The sequence below is a fragment of the Dufourea novaeangliae genome, unplaced genomic scaffold (genome assembly GCF_001272555.1).
Source record: "Dufourea novaeangliae isolate 0120121106 unplaced genomic scaffold, ASM127255v1 scaffold14, whole genome shotgun sequence".
Classification (NCBI taxonomy): domain Eukaryota; kingdom Metazoa; phylum Arthropoda; class Insecta; order Hymenoptera; family Halictidae; genus Dufourea; species Dufourea novaeangliae.
The window spans coordinates 3,168,296-3,190,679 of record NW_015373890.1 but is presented as its reverse complement, the minus strand read 5'-3'; the positions used below and the strand labels follow the sequence as shown (position 1 = coordinate 3,190,679).

General features: G+C 32.2%; 1 protein-coding gene across 1 annotated transcript in view; it reads left to right on the top strand.

The window, feature by feature from the left end:
* Positions 1-22,384, top strand: part of LOC107186122 (laminin subunit alpha-1-like) — a 68,565-nt gene that overhangs the window by 31,896 nt on the left and 14,285 nt on the right. Inside the window, exons 2-12 of the mRNA XM_015573933.1 lie at positions 13,881-13,987; positions 14,178-14,361; positions 14,919-15,274; positions 16,254-16,451; positions 17,350-17,520; positions 17,627-17,790; positions 17,885-18,019; positions 18,955-19,210; positions 20,023-20,194; positions 20,936-21,157; positions 21,726-21,979. Of these exons, the coding sequence (XP_015429419.1) occupies positions 13,881-13,987; positions 14,178-14,361; positions 14,919-15,274; positions 16,254-16,451; positions 17,350-17,520; positions 17,627-17,790; positions 17,885-18,019; positions 18,955-19,210; positions 20,023-20,194; positions 20,936-21,157; positions 21,726-21,979 (2,219 nt within the window). The remainder of the gene's footprint in view (positions 1-13,880; positions 13,988-14,177; positions 14,362-14,918; positions 15,275-16,253; positions 16,452-17,349; positions 17,521-17,626; positions 17,791-17,884; positions 18,020-18,954; positions 19,211-20,022; positions 20,195-20,935; positions 21,158-21,725; positions 21,980-22,384) is intronic.

The following is a 22,384-nucleotide window of genomic DNA, read 5'->3' as shown; positions in this document are numbered from 1 at the left end:
CAGTTTAGTAAACTAAAAAATAATTTCATACATTAAATATGAAGAATTCATTAATAATTAATTAAAATCTGCCAGCAATCTCACTGTCCCTGTAAACTGTCATCTCAAAAATTAAAGTAATACTTATACACATTAACAATTCATTCTGTACAATAAATACAGGTTGAATAATAAAATTACGGCACTTTATTTACTATGATTTCGCCATCACTTCCTACTTACATTGTCGTATTAATTTTTCAATGCCACGTACACACAATTACATGTATTTCTTTATATTTATGTAAATCAAAATTCAATAATAAAATTTGTTGTACACATTCCTTTATACGTTACGTTCTTATTAAATGAAATAAATAAAGTGGCAGTATTAGGAACATTGGCAGTAATTGGGACATTTATCCCACACGAAATCAACCGGCGATGTGAACATGTTGGGATACCCTAATTAATTATTAGAATCCCGGGGTGTACGTCACCGCTGGCTGACACGCGTGGGCGAGAAACGGACACCCCTCGGTGGTCGCCTAGGAATTGCAATTTTTCGATCGGCCGCCCGGATCCCACACGTCGGACCGATAGGAAAGTAGTTTGACATTTTTTTAGGGGGCACAGAAACGAAAGGTTCGCGCGCAGCTCTTAACGACGTGTGCCCGCGCGCAAAATAATGTATGGAACGGAGGGCGTGGGTGTCTCGTATGGGCGTGTAAAAGGAAGTCTTCTGCACGGATCCTCAATTTCCGACTTTCTCCCTCTCTTTCTCGCGCGAGGAACTATTGACAATCGTGGCCCTTAATGTCAGAGTTAAGGCGGCTCGTTTACACGCTCGAATAATTTGCGCAAAGTGGCACGTGAATGAACTGACAAGGAATATCAATCAAGTGTAACAGACCGATTTTAATGCCATTTGGTACAGAAATAGGATAAATATTCCAATTACTGTCACTTTATTTATTTTACACGATAAAAACGTAACATATAAAGAATTTTGTACAATAAATTTTATTATTAAATTGGTACTCTGATTTACGTAAAAACAAACAAATACATGTGCTTGTATGTACAGGGTATTTAAAAATACACGACAATGTAATAAAGAAGTGATGGCGAAATCATAGTAAAGAAAGTGCCGTAATTTTATTATTCAACCTATATTTATTTTACAAAATGAATTGTTAGAGTATGTAAAAATTACTTTAATTTTTCGGAATGCAAATACGAGTATAAGGAAGAGATAATTTAAAAACTTATGAGTCATGTCAGTAAAAAATTATATTATTCATTGTATTGAGTATATGTAATAATATTAATTTTATTACCAAACCAATTTTTATCTAGGTTTTTTTCATACCAGTGCATTTTTTAATACATTTTTAATTTTCACAAGAATTTTGAAATCATGTTAGGGTTCGAAAGGTTCTATGGATCTACAGATCGGATTTGACAGAACACACCTTCCGTTTCGCACGCATTAATCAATCAACGTGCAATAATACATTCCAAGCAGTTGTGTAGCTATACCCTCGGGTTCCATAGATTACGTTAATACTGTCGCTACAGTGGCTCGTAGATCATGTTGATCCTCCTACGCGGCGATCGACTCGATAAGAAATCTTTGCACGGGTAGTAGACGATCGAAACACGGTTGCATTCTGCGGTCACGGAAACTCCGAATGCAAAATGTTGCGAATCTGGATTACATTTTTCTGATGAATTCTTATGATACATGCATATAAAACAAATTTTAAAAAGGAACAGGAGCCAGTATCAATAATACTTATTACAAAATTGTTACGATTTTTGTTATTTATACGAATAAATAATTCATTATATTCGATCAACTTTCACGTTTATTGATCTAACTTCAATTTATATCAATCTATTACACGTTCTCTCATCTTATTAACCCTTTCTTCCCCAAATTATTTAATAATCACCAACCTAGTTCGTTGTATTTTAGTGTATATTACATGATACATAAATCATTCACAAGAACATTTTAACATTTTAAAACTGTTTAATAGAGTTTTTTCATTTACTGCCATTTAGCAACTTTTTTACTTTTATCGTAGTTATACGTATATGTGCGTATGTGTAATAATTCTCATTATAATGTTATTATAGACAATATACTTTCTTGAAATATTTTGAAGAAATTAGAGTTTCGTTAGTTTCTATTGTGTTTGTAAGAACGCTCAACACCTGAATTCCATCAAAAGAAGGAAATTGAACTTTGAAATGCACATACAATTTTGTACTTATACCATCTCTACAAGACTAGAAAAAACTATTATGTACCCACAAATATGAAAAAATACATGATACCAATATTTTATTTCGTAATTTAGAATACGTAGTCATATGATAAAATTGTCATTCAGTTTCAATATTTTAATGATTATTGTTATTCAATTATCTTTTGAGAATGTTTGAATGTCTATAGTAGAAGTTAAATGAATATTACAAATATAATTTAGTAATGGAATTTTATTTTCTTCATGGAATAGAAAATGTGTCTGAAGTTTTATATCTAGTAGCAATATGTTTCTTAAACAAATAAATCGCAGTTAATGTAAGACGTAAAGGATTGTATTTACTTTTTCTTCACTCGATGATGGTACGTATACCATTTGGACGAGACTGCTGTTTGAATAACTTCTGCTTATTTTTCCAGCAGTTCGTTCTATCGGCAAATCTGTTTGCGTTTTAGTGGAGCTGTTTCTTTCGGCTGAGTTGTTCAAGTCCTTGAAAACGAATCGCCCACGAGAGACGATTACTAAAAACAAATTTTTAACTCTTGACGGAGTTCTGGTGTCTGGCGTCTGACTGGAAATAGAAGGTTTCACTGTCTGACCAATTCTGGTGCCCGCCCAACGTAACATGGACGACGGATTGATATTCCGCATAAATTAACCGACTAATTCACTTATGATTTAGCTTATGTATATCGTTTTCTCCATAATAAATTCCAAAATATTGTTTTGGTGAATTGTAATTGAAAATTATTACGAAAAATTATCGTACATAACAATTATGTTTAATTGATTTAAAAAAAGAGTATTTTTAGAATGGAAATGTAATTTTGTACGTTTAACTATAGAAAAGAAAATTTTTTTAGTTCACATATGCAACAAGTGTATGGGTAGTGAAGAACAAATTATTAGATTTGAAGAGTTTTTTTGAATCTTAAACATTTATAATTTCAATAATAAATTATAGTCACGTAACGGAAGAAAATATTAGGTATATACCAATTGCTAATTTTATTCTGGCTTGCAAACGGTTATCACTAAAACCTCGTGCGTCAAATATGGATTTTTCAAGTGTATCAGAAGAGCTCATGTAAACTTGGCGTCTGGTGTTCAACTCTAAATAGAAGATTCCACTGTTTGACTATCAAGTATATGTTAATAGGCACTGTACTGTACGTTATCTCTCTGAGAAACGTAACAGACAAACGATTCAAGCTTGTTTCAATGGTTTAAGAATCCCAGATGTTTTATACACGTATAAACTTGTAAATAAAATATACTAATAATTAGACTGTGGATTCTACACATTACAGCGCATATGATTGTTTAAACGTTAGTATATAAAAATATTTAATGAAGTCTGACAAGATTTTTGTTTTAGTTGGAACCTGATAGAATCCCTAACAGGGTAAAGGAATTTCTGTGTAATATCAAGTTTTCTAAAGTGAACGAGAAAAATCTATATTTGCATAAATATCCGCTGTCTACTCATAATACATATTGTTATCGAATGTTAAACAGATGTTTTCTATTGTTGTTCGCTTAAATTGCTATTCATTTGATAGAAAATCGATGTATTGAATGAAAAATGGTAATGCAGATTAAAAATACCAATTACTGATTGATTAAATCACTCATTACACATTATTTATTTGGAAAAAGGTCAAAATTTCTATAAAAAAAAAAGAGAGGGAATAATGTTTAGTTTTTCTAAAAAAAAATTATTTGAACATTTTTCCCACCGATATATGAAAAACTAAACACAATATATTTATATAAACTTTCTATTGATATCTTTTGTAATTTACGAGTTGCAAGCGAATAACTGAAAGAGATGCTTTATATAAAAGTGGTGATTCCTCCCTTAAAGTGTAAAAGTAGCACGAACCAAGTACGGTAAAATCCTTAGGTTGGTCCCATAAACAATTGATCAAAGTTACAGAAAAATCGACGTGCATAATTTCGCGAACATCCTTTGTTCGTTTGGCATGTCAAATCCACCCTGTGAAACTGTCTCACATTTCTCGAAACTTCTTTATTGGCATTGTTACTTTTTTTCCATTTTCGTCATTATAGATTAAAATACACTTAATCCTTTCACTGCTCGAGTATTCAATCAGCTCACAGCTGGCGACAATAAGATGTCGGTAACAAAGTCGTGGCTGCTTCACAGCGAACAGAAGAAAGAAAATTAACACTTATGTATATCATTTGAACGGAGCAGACAACGTTCTGACACCTTAATAGGTAATTAATAACCATGATAAATTTCAACTGCACGGCCTTGTCTACACGAAGACAGAAACGAGAAAGCAGCTCAGGAACAGGGCACAATGTTTCATCTTTTTCATTAGTTCACTCGCGCGCCCGGACTGGTGGGTAATGATCGTTAACAGGTGATAATAATGATTGATGAGGAGATCGCGCGCGGTCCACGTATCCAATTCAATCGTGCTCCATCAAAAACTCTTGATATGAATAAGATGTATGTAGTGTATATTCTTCCGACGGGCAAGAAACTTGCAACGTAAGGACGAAAATAAGTGAGGGTTAGTTTACCAAGCAATGACGCGATAATGATGATTTGAGCAAGTGTTCTGCAACAGTTGATAGATCGTTCGTATTTCTAAAATACACATTACTTGAAGAAAAGTTCTTTGTTCTTTAATGATATACAGTGGTAAAATTTACTACCAAATAACAATACTGTTTTTAGTGTAAGAATAGGTGAAAAATGTTTTGTATCAGGGTATACTTTAATATTAGATCGAGTCACGAATAACTTCCGTCACGAACACTGGAACAATTATTAACAAACAATTTAATTGCAATGGTCATAGGATTCGATTGAACTGAACATCAATAATTAAGTTTAGAGGTAATGAGAAACGTTGCAAAGATTAATATTAATTGTTAAAATGCCTTGGATCGACGTAAATTTAACAAATTAAATCAGAAATTATTTATGACTTAACCTAATACATATAAAGCTAAGTTGTTGTGGTATACAATTTGCAAGTAAATCATTCTTAACCTAATGGTTATAGTGAAAATATTATAGTCAGTTCGTAATAAGCCTCACGATATAGTGTATGAATAATTATTTCTTCGATACAGCTATTTTCTATTTCACATACAAAGTCGAAATTTCTTTGTAGTGTATCAGAAATGTATTGTGAATCTATTTAATTTAATTACAATTTTTATTTCATTATCTTCGTTAAATCACATCAATTAGAATTTCAATTCAAATATAGAAGTCATGTACTATACAAAATATTCCAGAAATATTCTAGACTCATTTTTAACAGGACTCTATGCTTATGTGTAGTCATATTAAAAATTATGGATACTGCGGTTTTCATATTTCTTTTTAACAAATTGAAAAATCTTTTAAACATACATTTATACAATCTATTATGACCACTGTATGTATAACTTCACGTAATATTCATTATGTATATTCTTTTTTTATTGATCTTAACAAAACTATTTGTATAATGGAAAAACATGGAGACAAATGATCAAAGAACACTATACAATACATTTTCCATAATAATCACGAAAGGTGATTCATACCTTTTCTATAATAATGACAATCATCATTATTAATACGCTTTCTCTAATAGGTCAAATCGAATCTTCGATAATAGCCTTCTGTCTGTTGGAGGAAAGAACGTTAAATCGCACATTTTCCTATTTATGCGAAGAAATGGTTGACGCACGATTTATCGTTGTCTCGGTTTGCACGACAACGCGGAGAAAGCCAGGGGAGAAGATACGATCGACGTCGGTAAAAGCGATTGATTAGTGGGTGGGTAGTAAAGAAGAAAAGGAGTACGCGTTAAAATTACCATCGAATTATCTTCCAGTTAACTACGAGCGTGGTTTACGAGCCCGTTGCATGTAGTCGCAAAGAGGCCGGTCTCTCACTCGTTACAAGCGCGCGATCTTCTCGCGTTTCAGAGCATTGTGCACGCCTACGTTACAGCTTTCGTTTACGTAATACCGTAGCTACCATTCCGTCCCTCGAAAGCAACGGTAATTGTAAATGTCACTTGCACGGATCACGTGTTTTCGACCCTTACCTTCGCTCTTTTGTAAAAGAAAAATTTGCACATATAAGTGTACCAATACATAGTAAATAGAAAGTATACCAATCAGTAATATACTATTTTTTTAACGAAATCAGTTTTTTTTTTCTGTGAAAGTTAAGGATTTTTTAGTGATTATATTACTAATATTAGTTGTAAGAACACAGTTGTATAGTTTCTTATGTTTCTGTACTTTTTTTTTTCATTTTTGTACTTCTTCATAAAATATCAATAGGAATAATTTAGAAGAAAGTAGTGCGATATAGTGATTGAAATAGGAAAGACATCGATGTAATATAATAATCGATACGGTAATACAAGGTAAATATAATGAAACAAACTTATGTTTTGTATTTTTACAGCGGTGGGACAGAAAGGGTTAATACTTCCTTTACGATTACAATTTCTAGTGCTACCTTAATCATTACACGCCATATCGATTATATTTAATGTAAACTGAACAGATATAGAAGAAGTTTAAGACATCATTCCGCTGATGTTATAGTATTTAAAAAATTAATAATATCAAAGTTCGAAACCGCTTATCCTAAAGAATTAATATTTTCCGTGTTTTATTCAAGAAAACTGAACTTTTACAATAAAATTCTTGAAAAAATCACATAATTTCACCTCGAGTTTAGATCACTTGCTACACTTACATTCACAAATCTCCCAACCGAAAAACCTATCACAGTGATCAAAATAGCCAGCTCATTTTTCTACTAATTCAAGATCTTCGTTTTATATTTTCCACGTAGATTGCAGTGTCCCATTTCGCACCGTCGTAATAATAAAGATTAAATATATCAGTCTCAATAACGTGAAACATAAAATTCTTCTGCCGTGAAACGGGTTATAAACGTGCGTCGGTGAGGGAACAGATTACTTTCAGTAGCGGTCGCTGCGTAGAATCGGTCGCGTCCATGTTTCGCAACACAAGATGCACTGTGCAGTTTCAGCTGTTTGCGTCCGCTGTTCCAGCAGCCGGTTTTCGCCGCGATTTCATCAACACGGGGCATTGATTACACGCGCTCCAAATGGTTTTGATACGGCCGATAGCCTGCGTTTACGCGCGCACCTGAAAACGGAAGTGCCAACTAAAGACTTTGGAAATCCAATATAGCATCGATTACCTAAATTATTCGCCTGATAAACGGTCCTTCGGATAATCGATCTGGGAGAATGAAAATTTCGAATATTAGGTTGCTCAGGAAGTTTTTACAATTTTTTTTTTATCGTTGCTAGATACGATGAAGTATTTCAATAATATACAATTAGAACAGATTAAACTTCATCACGACAGCCACTAACGTATTCTTTTTTCCGTACCATCGTGAACTCCGTAAAAATATCTATATCTATATTCTCTACGATTACATCTGGCAATTACATTGTAATAATAATTACTTAGAGATAGTGTCTGGCACTTGAAATCGTAATCGAACTTAGTGATAATTACAATTACATAAAGTAATTTGTTATTGTCTTCGCAATTACATTGTAATTGTAATTGAGGTTTTGTAATTAGATTACATTTTGCCCAATTCTGGTATGTAGCTCCTTAAATGGAATTCATAGAACTGGCTCGCGTTACAGATTATTAGAAACAGTTAAAATCCTCGCGACTAATCGGCAGTTTCGAGGGCAGCCCGTGGGTCCGACCGTGTCCACGGCGCGGACCAAGTACATACACCGATTTATTAGCCGATAAATTGCCCGGTTGTTATGGCACCGATCCAGGGAACGTCATTAAACGGATTGAAGTGTCGAGTCGCGAAGCGAGCCGCGAGCCACCGTTGGCTATTTTCAATTTGAAATTCCTCGTTACCGGCGAACGGTCATTTCTCGCTAATAGGCCGGAAGCCGGCAGCATTATACTTTGTAATAAAGATAACCGACGGGCCCATAAACGTGGAATTTACATCTATCGGGGACACCGTCGATCTCGCAATTTTTGCGCTATTCAAAATCAACCTGGGCGTAATTGCCTCGGTACCGATGGGTTAGAAATCAAAGTTCGGTTAAGGGGAGCTGACGTTAAGTTCGCTCGAAGCGAGAGATAACAGCGTGCCGCAAATAGGATATTTAAATAGCTTCACTTTCCCCGTCGGACTATCAATTTCCATGTATTATCGATTTTCAATTACTCTCTCGTGATACTGACGCGTTTCAAGAAATTGAATCAACAGTTTCCCGTGTCATATATGTATAGATACTCATTGCTAACAAATCTGAAAAATAGTTTTCTTTATTGGTTATAATACTACCTTTTCTCCTCATAAATGTATGTAGCCCTTTAACCCTTTAAAATGTGTAATTGCAGTGCGTGCATAATTAAAGTCAAGCGATAACGAGTATACTCGTTAAACGTAGAATAAATGCATTTATTGTAAATTTGAATTAAATTGTAACAAAATGGCAAATACTACGAGTAAGTTTATTTAAAAAAAACCAATATTATTTTATTGTTCAAGAATTCATTAATATAACAAATTAATACAATCTTTAAAAAGGCGTAATTAAAGAAAATAGGAAATATTCACATACATGAAAACCTTACACCATTTGATTCCTTTATTCTAATGAAAGAAATATATTTTTTAGTTTTTACTAAAATTTCAATTTTTATAGCAAAAGTTATTTTTTTCACATGACGAATATACCCGTCATTACACAAAACGTGGTCATTTCCTCATGACTATGTAGTATACTCGTTAAACACTGTTAAAGGGTTAATGCCCTTCTGTTTTGTTATTTAATCCTGTTCTTTCCGTTTTATTTATACGACTATGTACTGTTTAGAATTGTGAAATTATAGATTATTGCAAACCTGAACATCCGTTTACCACGGTATAATGGAATAATTGGTAATTCGAGTGCCATTTTTAGGACATAATTATTTTCAGTTATTTCGAAGCCATCTAAATTCAATGATAATAATGTAACAGTACAATTTTTAAATGACTTAAGAATACTGACAGAATAATTCAAATATAATAACCCATTCATAATTTTGAGAAATTTACTCTCTTAACAGAATGAAATGATCAATTTAAGATAAAACTTTACCGAAAAATAGACTGCTAAAAACGATATACATTTTATCTAAACTTTTTTTCGATATCTTCTGTAGTTTAAGTACAGCAAAATTCTTAGGTTGATCCCATAAGCAATTGAACAAAGTTACAGCTAAATCGACGTCTGTCACTTTTTGAACATCCCTTGTAAGCTGTATCTAACATATTCTGAATCTAAAACGTATTGCCACCATATTGAAACTATAATGGATTAGATACTTCCATTACACCTAACAAAACTAATCCCATAGAACGTAGACTTCATACGGCACGATACATTCTTAGCGGTCATTTATCTGAAAAATCATTGAAAGGTTATCGGGTATTAAGATCACGAGCAAGTAATCAATCTATCGGTCCGACATTTATCAAAAGCTGTTATCTGGATTATCGGAACCGCCTCGTTAGTGACTGGACAAACTGAACCGTAATTGAACCGTAAAGCTAAGAAAGGATTTTTACGTCGTTTTATCTGGTTTAAAGGATGCACGATATTAGTCACGATTAAGCGGCGTCATAGTCAGCCTTCAGCTGATCCCTTTGTAACGAGAACAACTATTTATTTATCTGCAACCGTGTGTATGTGGCTGAATGCCGCACAGGATTAGGAACTCAAGATCGTTATTTATGCTTTGGCCAACGTTCTACGCACGAACCGACTTTTAACCGCCATGGTTGCTCAAATTAATCATGTGTCACTAGATCCGCCATATTCAAAGTAACGAGCATTCAATTTTTTTACTTTAATGTCGATTAACCTTTAAAGGACGGGAAGCCTATTTTTCGTAAATATTCTAAATATGATTATAAAGGTCCTCTGCGACTTTTCTATTTTCGTAAAAGATAAATTCTTTGATATTTATATAATTATGAATTTTAAATTTATTCAAAAATCTTTATATAATTATAAAGGTCCTGTGCAACTTTTCTATTTTCGTTATCCAACGGGACAGGAAGCCTACTTTTTTAGGTTCCAAAGAAGTCGTTTATTTTACGTAGTATAACACTATGACAAATACATTAAAAGTTGTAACTCGAAAACATAAAAGTCATGAGAAAATCGGCTCATCCTCTAAAGGTTAAGAATTTCTTGTGGTTTATATTCCATGACGAGGAACCCGTGCATCCATTTTACAAGGATATAATGTGTACAACGTAAATGGAACGCGTATGCACTTATCGTCTTTTTTATTGGTTAATTATCTAGTTTTTACGATTCCGTGGAATGGTCGCTGGAAAATAAATTTCTCTGCGGAAACACATTATACATATCTAGAGAAAAGTGTGAATACAATCGCGCTTCTTACAATTTTTTGTGGTACTTTTTATGGATGAAATGTACAATCGTTGACTAAATTTATTGTAATTATTAACGTTCTATGTGACCTTTACATATGACTGTTATTATGAGATTTTTACGACAAACAATAATGAATCTGCAGAGATTCTACGAAATAATGTTTTATTGTAATTTAAACATTCATTTTGTAGTAAAATAATTTTTATGGTGTCTTTAAGGCACGGAAAATGTAAGTGCTGTAACCACTTTTACTTTTTATTATAAGTGCAATTGGTAATAGTAAGTATAATTTATACTACCACAGGTCTCATCACAAACAGATAAAAATAGAAGGTTCTTTTAGAAAAGTAAAATTCCAGGAATTGTGAAACTATTTTGTTGCAGAGAATCCAAAAATTAGTCAAAATAATAAAATTATCAATCTACTGTTTCGTGTAAATACTTAATAGCTTTTAATAACTAACTTCAAATTAATTAATAAATATGAAGACAATTTAATTAGTGATACAGAATTATTAGACATTTCATACTTTGATGTAATAAATCATACTATTCATCTAAATTCTGTCTGATCAATAACAGATATATTCTACTTTCAGCGATAAATCAGTTTTGATGATTATTATTTCAGATTTTAAATTTGAAAGTGAAAGAGAAAATAACCCAAAATTAGATATGAAACGGTACGTAGTATTTATACGTTTTTCTTCTATTCTATGTATGTAAAAAAGAAGATTTTACATTAAAAGTTAAATGCGGATTCCTGAAATCATGTACTGGTACACAAGATTCTTATTGTACCACTTATAAATCTTTCTTTCTTTCAGACGGAGTTGAAAAATCAGTATAAATTCATTTTTGGCAATGGTACATCATACAAGTAATATACCTATAATACAACTATACAAATTAATTATATAAACAAACCTTTCATATCCATCTAAATCTCTATTTATGATTAACTTAAAATATTATGACGTAATTAAATTCATAATTTAATTACAGATAATATAACTACAAAATTTATAACTACAAGGGTAGTCTGATATACAATTATCTACCGATTAATTTCTATTTACTCGGGTAAATAATATAATTACTCGCGGAACAGATTTACATGAAACGACCATTAATAATGTTTGGCGTATTATTAACTCGCGTAAACTTTCCTAGAGACACACGTTACGTCACACTTTATTCAAATTGAGAGCGGTACAACAAGGAAGACGATGTTGCGTGCTGTCGTGTGCAACGATACTGCTACCTGTTAAACCAATAAATTAACCGGTCAACGTAGCAGGGACAAGGTGTGCTGTAATTGCGAAAGTGTCGCCTTACATTTTGCACGACACTTCGGGGCACCGTGGAGTTATTGCATTCTGTTAACGTTTATTAGGAAAAGAACGATAATTTAAGACTGCGTTACACACTCATGAATTTTACTCAACGACATAATTGCTGCGAAACAATCATCGTACTCGTATTTGTTGCAGATTACTGTCTTTCTTGCAAGTATTGAAATTATTTTTAAAGGACGAATCCTATTCCTCGAGTATAAAAAATCGGTTTTTTACGGAATTTTTTAGTTTAATATCTTAAGAATATCTCCACAATAGTTCATGTTTTTAGCCAAACAAATAGCCATTCTATACAATTTTAGATTAATATTCTACTAATTCGAAAGTAATACGTGTATAATGTTCATATTTTAGAAACTGAATGATTTTACCTCACAATTACATCCATAAAAAAAATGTAAAGGACTTTTCGATAATTTTGAGCAATCGTTTAATCATAACAAATTCCAATAGCAACGCACGTTATTCTACTGTAATTCTAGAGTAATGTAATATTTATATTTGCTTTACGAAAAAAGTTTAAAATGAAAATTCCAAATGAATAAATAATTCTAACTGGAATTCTAAAATATAATTCTAAATGAAATTCTAATTAAAATTCTAAGCATGTGCAACGACATTTGATATAGGTCACACCAGACCCGACGGTGGCACAATTGAATATTAATATGTACTTGGTGAAAAATAATGAATATAATTTTATTGTTCGGGGTGACGCAAAATTGACTTAAAATTCATAGTCTCTGCTTCGCAATTTATGGCCGGCTCATAAGAATTTCTTATTGAGTAATTTCGTTTCGTTTTGCTCCGGGGCAGCAGCCGTGAAAGTGCCAACAAAGGTTTATACATCGTTTTGAATACAATACCTGTACTCGTCGCGGCGGCATTGCTAATTGCGAAACGCCATCGATCGCGCATCAACAAACGTCTAGTCGTGCATGACTAAGATCCAGACTGAACAGACACCGATCTCACAGACCGAAATACCCTTGATGCAATTCATGGTTGCAATCGAATAGACATATCCTTTCATAATCAAAGCCCATTGATCAAGATTACTTCATTCACAGTACTGTAAATATTTATTGCATCACTCACTTTTCATACTATGCACAATTTTCATAGTATAATATGATTGATAAAATGATTCATATATAATTTATTTCGACCAAGATACACAGTGAGCTACAGATTTTTAGAATAAATATCTGAGTTAATTAATTTTCCTAGTACTATGTAGTAATAGTAAGAAAGGTATAACTTATTAATATTCAGTAGGTTGTAATACTGCATTATTAATATTATTGATATTATTGATATATTTGATATATTTGATATATTTGATATATTTGATATTATTGATATTGTTAATATTTGAGTATTAATGTTCGAGTGGCGAAATAAATATTCCCACTACTGCAATTAAAAACTAGCTTTATTCAATGAAATTAATAATACTCAATATATCCATTTACGCCGTTTTAAATCAGTTTATGTAGAAGACAATACTCGTTGTACCCAAAACGATACTACAAATCTTTGATGAGTAAAGAATATTGTACGAACATAGAATCTAGGTTGTAACAGTTTATTGTTTCATTACTGATAGTAGATTACTAGGTTCATCGATTTGTCGATACAATATCGCGTTCAAGCAGAAGAAACATGTTTTTATTTATCATAATAGACCTGTCAATGATTAAAAATATAACTCAATATTGATCTCAGTAAATTGTAAAACAAATAATGAAAAGAATACGTGAACTTATATTAATCGTTTGTTTCTTAAATGTTTACAGGTTGCCGATGTGATCATCTTGGATCGATAACGACTGCCTGTGACATCGTAACAGGACAGTGTCAATGTAAAGCACACGTGATTGGTAGACAATGCGACCACTGTATGGTGAGTGCAACGACTTGTAAAAAAATACATATTTTTAATCATACATTGTTACATTTATATTTTTTAATTATGCACTTTGTTTATACATAAATTTTAAAGTACTACACAGGATTCAGATATACATGATGGTTGTATCTTCGTCGAGCGGTAAGTTTAATTTTCAATGAATATTTTATGCTTTTTTCTGAAGGTTGGTTTCTGGGGATTAACGACAGGAGCAGGATGCGCTCCTTGCGAATGCGATCCTTTCGGGTCGTACAATTCTTCTTGCCACGACACTACAGGACAGTGCCACTGTAAACCAGGTGTTGGTGGTACGCGTTGCGACACCTGTTTACCTGGATACTATGGATTTTCTTCTAACGGCTGTCAAGGTAAAAAGTTACTATACTTTTTTTGGTGATTTTCATTTATACTGTCCACCAACTATAATAGTGACTATATAATAGGTACAAATTTATTTTTAAAATCTAGAGCCCGTAATTTTTTTCTTTTTAGCATGACAAAATTTTACAATATAAATATAATCTATAATGTAATAACTTATATTCACCACAGTATTTAATGTATTTTATAAATGAACAATATCCGAGTGAAATATCACCCAAGGAACTTTTCCGTTACTTTCTTTTTCACAACATTCTTGTTATAAATAAAACGTTAACTACTTGTGTTTCACATACGACTCTATATTTTAGACAAACACATCAAGTTATAACATACTTAGAAAGAAATCAAGCATATTACAGCATTTGGAAATAGAAAATGGGTGAATTTTCACCCGAGGAGTGTATGAAGGTTAAGAAGAAAAGTAAATTTCAACATTTGCTCCTGTCTCTATCAATTACTTTAGAAAATATTATTTTGCATAAAAATCCGCAGTCTACTGATTACTATTATAATAATAAAAAAAAGAGAAAAATTTTTGCAGTTTGCGATCCATGCGTGCGACCCGGTCACATCTGCGATCCTGATACTGGCCGTTGCATATGTCCAACGTTAACGTTCGGCGAACACTGCGATCGATGCAGGCAAGGATCCTGGGATCTGGTCCCAGGAATCGGTTGCAGGCCATGTGATTGCACTCTGGGCTCCACGAAACCCCAGTGCGATCTTCAAGGACAATGCCCTTGCAGGATAGGCTACGATGGACTTAGATGTGAGAAGTGCTCGAAGGGTTACTATGGTTATCCAAGATGTCGGCCTTGCGGCTGCGATTCAGCAGGGACTCTGCAATGCGGGAACGGAATTTGCGATTGCAACAATGATGGCCAATGCCCGTGCAAGGTATGTAGTAGCTATTTTAAAAAAATACAGTGGGTCCACAAAGTATTCGTACACCCTTTAAAATTGAACTGCACTTTCAAAATTGGACCAAGTGACTTGAGCTTCTTTGTGAAGTTAGGAGGATTAGTGTACTAAATGATGTGTTAACAAAATGTTGAAAAAGTTGCAATTGGTCGGAATCGCGAAGAAAATAGTAAATGTCGTTTTTTACAACTATTTGTCTGAGACTGTTCAATTGGCTATAAATGCATAAAATCCACAGTCTATTTATCACTTTAGTGACAATATCTGGAACATTCTTTGTCGATCGCTGGACGGAATTTCTTTAAATGACATCCGAGCATTGGAAAAACGGTGTTACTGTGACTACTAGGGCGTTATTCATCGTGAGCAAACGCATTGTTTATAAAAAAATTTTTTAATGTTTTAAATAGCCTTGAAATGACTTCTTAATTTTATTAAAAAAAAATGTTTGTACAAGATGCCAAAATGATGTAGTAAGCGAGTTAAATGAATACGGTATATGGTGAAAGCAAAAAATTAGTCATTGATATGTTGAATATTTTAGATTTAATGTTCCTAAGGTCAAAAATGTCATTTGAAATATTAGAAATGGTTTTACATAATGGGATATTGTATAAAGATGTAAACCCTAGGGTTTCAGCTTTTATAACGTAACACGTTTAAAAAATACAAATATTCACATAATAGATTATTATTATGTTCTGTGTAATGAATTGTCAGCTTCTTATAATCGATTAGTAATCATTTTGTTTGATAATTAATTTACCATAAAGTTTATGATATGTGAATACCAAACGCATTGAATGGTATCTGCACAAACATTAGTTCAACGAAGGGTTATAAATATTTGGTGGTAAATTTAATAAAAATTATATATATATATATATATTTTTATAGTAGGTATTCTGATATTAATGGTACCTAATCGTTGAATGGATCTTTGTTCTCCATTTAGGAACACGTGTCTGGAAGACAGTGTAATCAGTGCAGAGAAGGTACTTTCGGTCTAGCGACGAACAATCCAAGAGGTTGTACCGAGTGCTTCTGTTTCGGGAGGACAACTTCTTGTGAGCAAGCAGGTTTCGGCTGGGGGCAACGAAGATTAGCACGACCGCGAACGCTTTATGTGAATGACACCATTAATGATATAATGGTAAGTGTATTACGTTATCGTGTACCTATAATATTACATATTTGAAACACAGTTGCCGTTAATTTAAGAATAAATATTACATTCCTACCTAAATTTTGTACATTCGATAGTTCTACTTTATATTAATATTATTTCTATTTTATAATAGTACTATCATTGCGAAATTTAAAATCAAACATTGAATTTTTATATAAAGTGTTAATTCTTGTAATACTTTTACATTTTGTAATACTTGAACAATATGATGTAGAATAAGATTGTCATTTTTTTCATAATAATATTGAATATTTTCAATACATTTGTTGATAATTAAATGTAAGTACTAAATTGTGATCTAAATGCAATTATATTTTATTTGACATTATTTCTTTCAAGCAATTGCAGTACAATTTTGTGCATTGGTATTAACTAGCGTAGGTATGCATAACGATACTTCAGAGAACAAATATAAATACAATTCCATAATGTAAAAAAAAACACAAAGAGAATTTTCTACTGTCGATTACCTTATTTTTACTTACCAATCGCGATTATTAACTTATTAACTAATACATTTCAAATTATACTATAAATTTCGAATACTCCTATTAGTAAAAGTTCAAATATTTTAACGCAAGAAAATGCGGCAGCCATAATTGTCCATCCATTTCCGTCGTTTTCCAACAATCCGGAAATTATAACAAATTTTTGTAGAACAATATGCAAAATTTGTGTAAGAACAATGTACAAAATTTTTGTACAATTTAACCACACGATTTATATAGATATTGTACATATATTCATATTACAACTGTTACACATATTCTTTGAATATTATTGCTATGCTATAATGTCAGAAGTCACTCTAAAGAAACAATGGAAAAACGAATGTAAAAGGAGTGTTTTTTTCTTTTCGAAGGTTTCTAAATACAGATCTCAATATTTGTTGACGCCTTTAAATGGTGGTTTGAACGTGACCAGTGGACTATCGACAATTCCCGACAACGAAGGCGACGTCACGATACCGTCCAATTTATATTACAACTATCCACTCTATTGGATGTTATCCGAGCCATTCCTTGGCGACAAGGTAATATTCTATCGACGTGTATTTTCATCATACGACTGAAATTTATACATTCAAAAGCAGAAAAACATTCCGAACAGAATGACCATCGCGTAACTTATAATTCAAGGTCGTTTCCTACGGAGGATTTTTAAGATTTACAACTTTGACAGAAGGTGGAATACCTCTGAGATCGACCCTGCAATATCCAGCGGTGCAATTGCAAGGGAACAACAGAATTGTCTTGGAATATTATTTGCCTGTACCTGTGACTAACAATCGCTACGAGATCAGGTACCGCCTGATAAATTATTTGAAATAATGTTAATATAATAATGTAAGTTATATGAAATAACGTAAAATTAATTCTGTGATTTTACCATTTTAGATTCCATGAATCCTTATGGCAGCTACAAAACAGGCCAGATTACAAAGTTACGAGGGAAGTCCTAATGGTTGCGTTACAAAATGTGCAATACATTCTCGTGAAAGCTTCAGATAATGCGGAATTTTCCACAGCGACGTATGTGATACATTTTGTTTATGTAAAATGACCCCTCCATTGCTCTGGTTGTTAGACCTCTGGATCTTGTTAAAGCTATGAAGACTAAATATTCGTAATTCGAATGCTGTTAAATAATTTTTCACAAGGTTACTTTATTTAATTGTGAATGTTTATCATTAAATTGTTGCAGCATTATTTTTCGCGACACGTAATTACTATGCAACAGTATTAAAATAACTCTAATGAAATATTTAAGAAAAAGAATATAAAAATCCACATCCTTGGTATATATTGTATGTATGAACATAAATGAATTTATTGTAATCTAAGCTTTAAACAGGCATTGGTTTTTCTCTCGTTTTCTTTGTTTTGATTCTCTGCAGGGTGTTCACAAAAAGATTTCGGACAAATTAGGTGTAATTAACCCTTAACGAACCAAAGACCACTCTAGGTAATCATTATACTTTTGCCTTAGAAAATAATAGTCCACGTTGTGTGGAGATGCAATTGAATCACTAAAATATAAAAAAAATAACTAGGTAATTTTTATTATTCATTTGTCCAACCACAACATACAATCCTAAGTTGTATACAAATTTTCACATCTTACTTATTCATATAATACTTTAATATTATGCATTTCATTTACATCGTTTTTAAGAATTCAATGCACCATAAATACTTCTCTTAAATTGTTACTTGTTTATTAAATTTATATTCCTTTCCTCTTTGAAAAGAAGAGACCTGACGGAAACAGTGGCTAAATTTAGTTATTAATGAAACTTTACTCACTCGTTAAGGGTGAAAATACTACCTCAAAAAAATTAATTACAAAAAAAGAACCCGAAGGGTCGTTTCAAGGGAATATTATCAAATCAACACTACATTAGATGTGTTTACAAGATTTTATAAATTTTACATCTAATTGACTAATAATTATGATTTCATTTCAGTTTACTCGAGGCTTCTATAGACGTTGCAATTCACACACCTACGCATACGCCGTCATTTGCGACGGGGGTCGAGATTTGCAAATGTCCACCCGAATATAACAGCACATCCTGTCAGGATCCAAGCATTGGATACTACAGGTGGTACCAGAACACAACTGTAACGTCGACGATCGTTATTGATCTAGTTGGACAAGCCAGACGCTGTCAGTGTAATGGAAGATCGGAGGTCTGTGACAGAGAAACGGGATATTGTCTGGTAAGTTCTTTGAATACTTTAATCCTACCATTTCCAGTCAGAAACAATAAAAGCTTTGTTAGAAATTGTTACTCGACAGCTTTTTAAATTATTACTTAACACTTGTACTGCCACATCACTCATACGTGGGTAACGCAATATTTAATTCATAATTAAAAATTAATCTTTATGATGGGATACTGAATAGAAGAAATTTAGCGAAGGTTCAAAATATTAACTACTTTGATAAATCTTGATTTGCAAATCACTAATTCACAAAAAAAAGTTATTTTAACTTTATGGAATATTCATAATACACTTAATTTCTTTAACTTACATTAAACTTAGTATAAAACAAGTAAAAAAGGGATTACTCTGCTTAAACATATTTCAAGGAACCTGGTCGTGCGCTGTTTTCTGACATGGTTATTAAGCCTGAATAAAATCGAAAAAAAATCGTAAAAAAATCGAAAAATAAAACCGAATAATACCAGAAGTCCGATGGACATCTGTTCAGTTTATATTTAAATATCTAACAAATAAGTTTTTTTCTTAACCCCTTACAACATCGAGTCAGACACGTGATAACGATTTCAAACTAAATTTAGTAAACATGTATATTATTCGTTTTCTTTGAGTCGACGTGAAATACTGTTCCGCTGGTATTAACATTTATGGTTTCGAATAAATGTAACACTTGCCATAAGAATTGCATTTCTTTTGTGTCTGGGAAAATATTAACGAGAAAGTAATTATTGAGAGGGAAGTCGTAAAAGAAATCGTATGGCAAAGGGTTAATAATACTGTAATGAAAAGTAAAAATTTCGTTACAGAATTGCCGGGGAAATACCGCAGGACCAAGATGCGACGTCTGCGCAGACAGTTTCCATGGACATCCGGATTTCGGTGGTTGCAAGGCATGCCCTTGCCCACAAACGGATAAGAGGTTCTCGAACACCTGTATGATCCGCGCCGATACTGAGCCTCTTTGCGTTTGTAAACCTGGTTCGTACTTTTATTATCTCATAAATAATAAGAATATTTACACTGGAAAGTTCGAAATTATTGATAATCGCAGCAATGACATAATTGACGGACTGACAATCTTTTGCTATCTCAACTGTTTGGACGACTGTTGTGATAAGGAAAGGATATTTTGGAGTATTCGAAATTGTTGATGATAAGAATATTTACAATTCACTAGTTTAATTGAACACATTATTTACATTAATATGCAAAAATATTGACTGATAAAGGTAACGTGAATAATTCGAAGTAATAAGAAGTAATAGTAGAAAAAAAATAGTTTAAAAATCGATACGATATATCTCGAACAATTCACTTGAAATAAAAATAGAAATTATATTCTTGAAAGTTAGAATAAGAATAAGTCATTTAAATAAAAATTATTTAATCGAAAGAAAGATTGGGAAGGAAAGTTTTTCGATTGTTTGACATTTATTATTTTCTAACATCAACCTTAAACTTTAGTATGTGTTTGATATAATATTTTGATCGAGAATTAAAAGCTGTATAAAACCCAATATATGAAAGTTTTAAGTTGACGTTAAGCAATAAAAGAGATTTAGAATACAAATTTAGACTATTATTTAATGTAATAAAAATTGTCTATCAAATAACAATAAATAATTCATCCATTCGTTTGATCATCGAATTATTTTGAGCAATTTATTGTTACTCGTTTTAATCGGAGATGATGATATGTTAATGTTTTTATCGTAACAGGTTACACTGGCAGAAAATGCGAACGATGTTCTTCCGGGTATTACGGATTTCCGGACCTCCCTGGCGGTAAATGCATTCCGTGCAACTGCAATCTTGCTGGGAGCGTGAGCGACGAGTGCGACATGGAAACGGGACAGTGCAGATGCAGAGCTGGATCGACGGGACGGGATTGCTCCGAATGCACGGCGTATCGACACGTTTATATAAACAACGTTTGCACGTGTAAGTGAAAAATATCCAACTTTTTATTATAAACACATATCATTCTGAATACAGTATGGAAAACTGTTTATTGAATTATTTATAAATTTATTATTATTGTGTTAAATTATTTAAATTGATAAAATTACTTTATTATCAGATAGTTAATAACAATCAGACCTGGGCATATTTTTTTTTTAAATGTAAATAAGAAATAATTATTTGGAACTTTATTTTCAATACTGTTATTTGAAAATAAAAATGTTATCGATGCATTTGAAATAATAGCAATTTCAAAGAATTAATTATTTTGATATTTTTATATTTCAAATTTAGCAAAAGAAATAATACTCAAAATAATATGTAACAGAAGGATTTAAATAAGGATTTATAAGTTTTCATTTTATTTCTAATTACAAAGATACATTTCTTTTTGATATTTCGGAGAAATCTTTAGAAAAATTACTTAAACTATAATAAAACCTATTTAATATTTTCATTAAAAACACAAATTAATATTTTAAACTTGATTTTTATTGTTTATATTTTATAATTGATGTTCAATTTGTTCATTTGATATATTTCCTAGCCTGCAACGACAATTGTACTGGTGTACTGCTCGACACCGTGGCGGTACTAACACAAGAATTGGCAGAAGGCACCACTCATATAGCCGATGGTTATATTCCCCCGCCGTGGGAAGATCTATCGTACATCGATTCCAATGCTACTGCGTTTTTCGAAGAAATAGACATCCAAAATCGTTTGAAACAGAGAATGAAAAATATCCCGTGGCACGACTACAGAAAGCTCTTAAAACACGTTGAAACGCTATTTAGAACCGTACGTATTCGAACAAGCACGATAAAAACCTTAACAGTAGTGTGGAATATTAAATATTTTATAATAGTAAGCAATTCAATGAACTTAGATCGTGTACTAAAATTGCAAATTGTATATTTACACACAAATGTTTATGTGTATTGGATAGAATCGCAAATGACTTTCATTTGTCTTTTTAAAATTTGTTTCATCGAAGATCATCAATAATTAAACTTTTATCTATCATGGATTTTTCATTATTGGTAAATGGAAGAATTCCTGTGAAACTGAAAAAATTCGTCATTTTTTCTGTATATTTTTATTCTTCGGTGTACCAATAAGTAATCCATTATTTCGTGGTAAAATCAATATTCCTTTCTATGGAAGTCAAGGATCTATGCTGTTCCGTTCATATTTTCCAATATC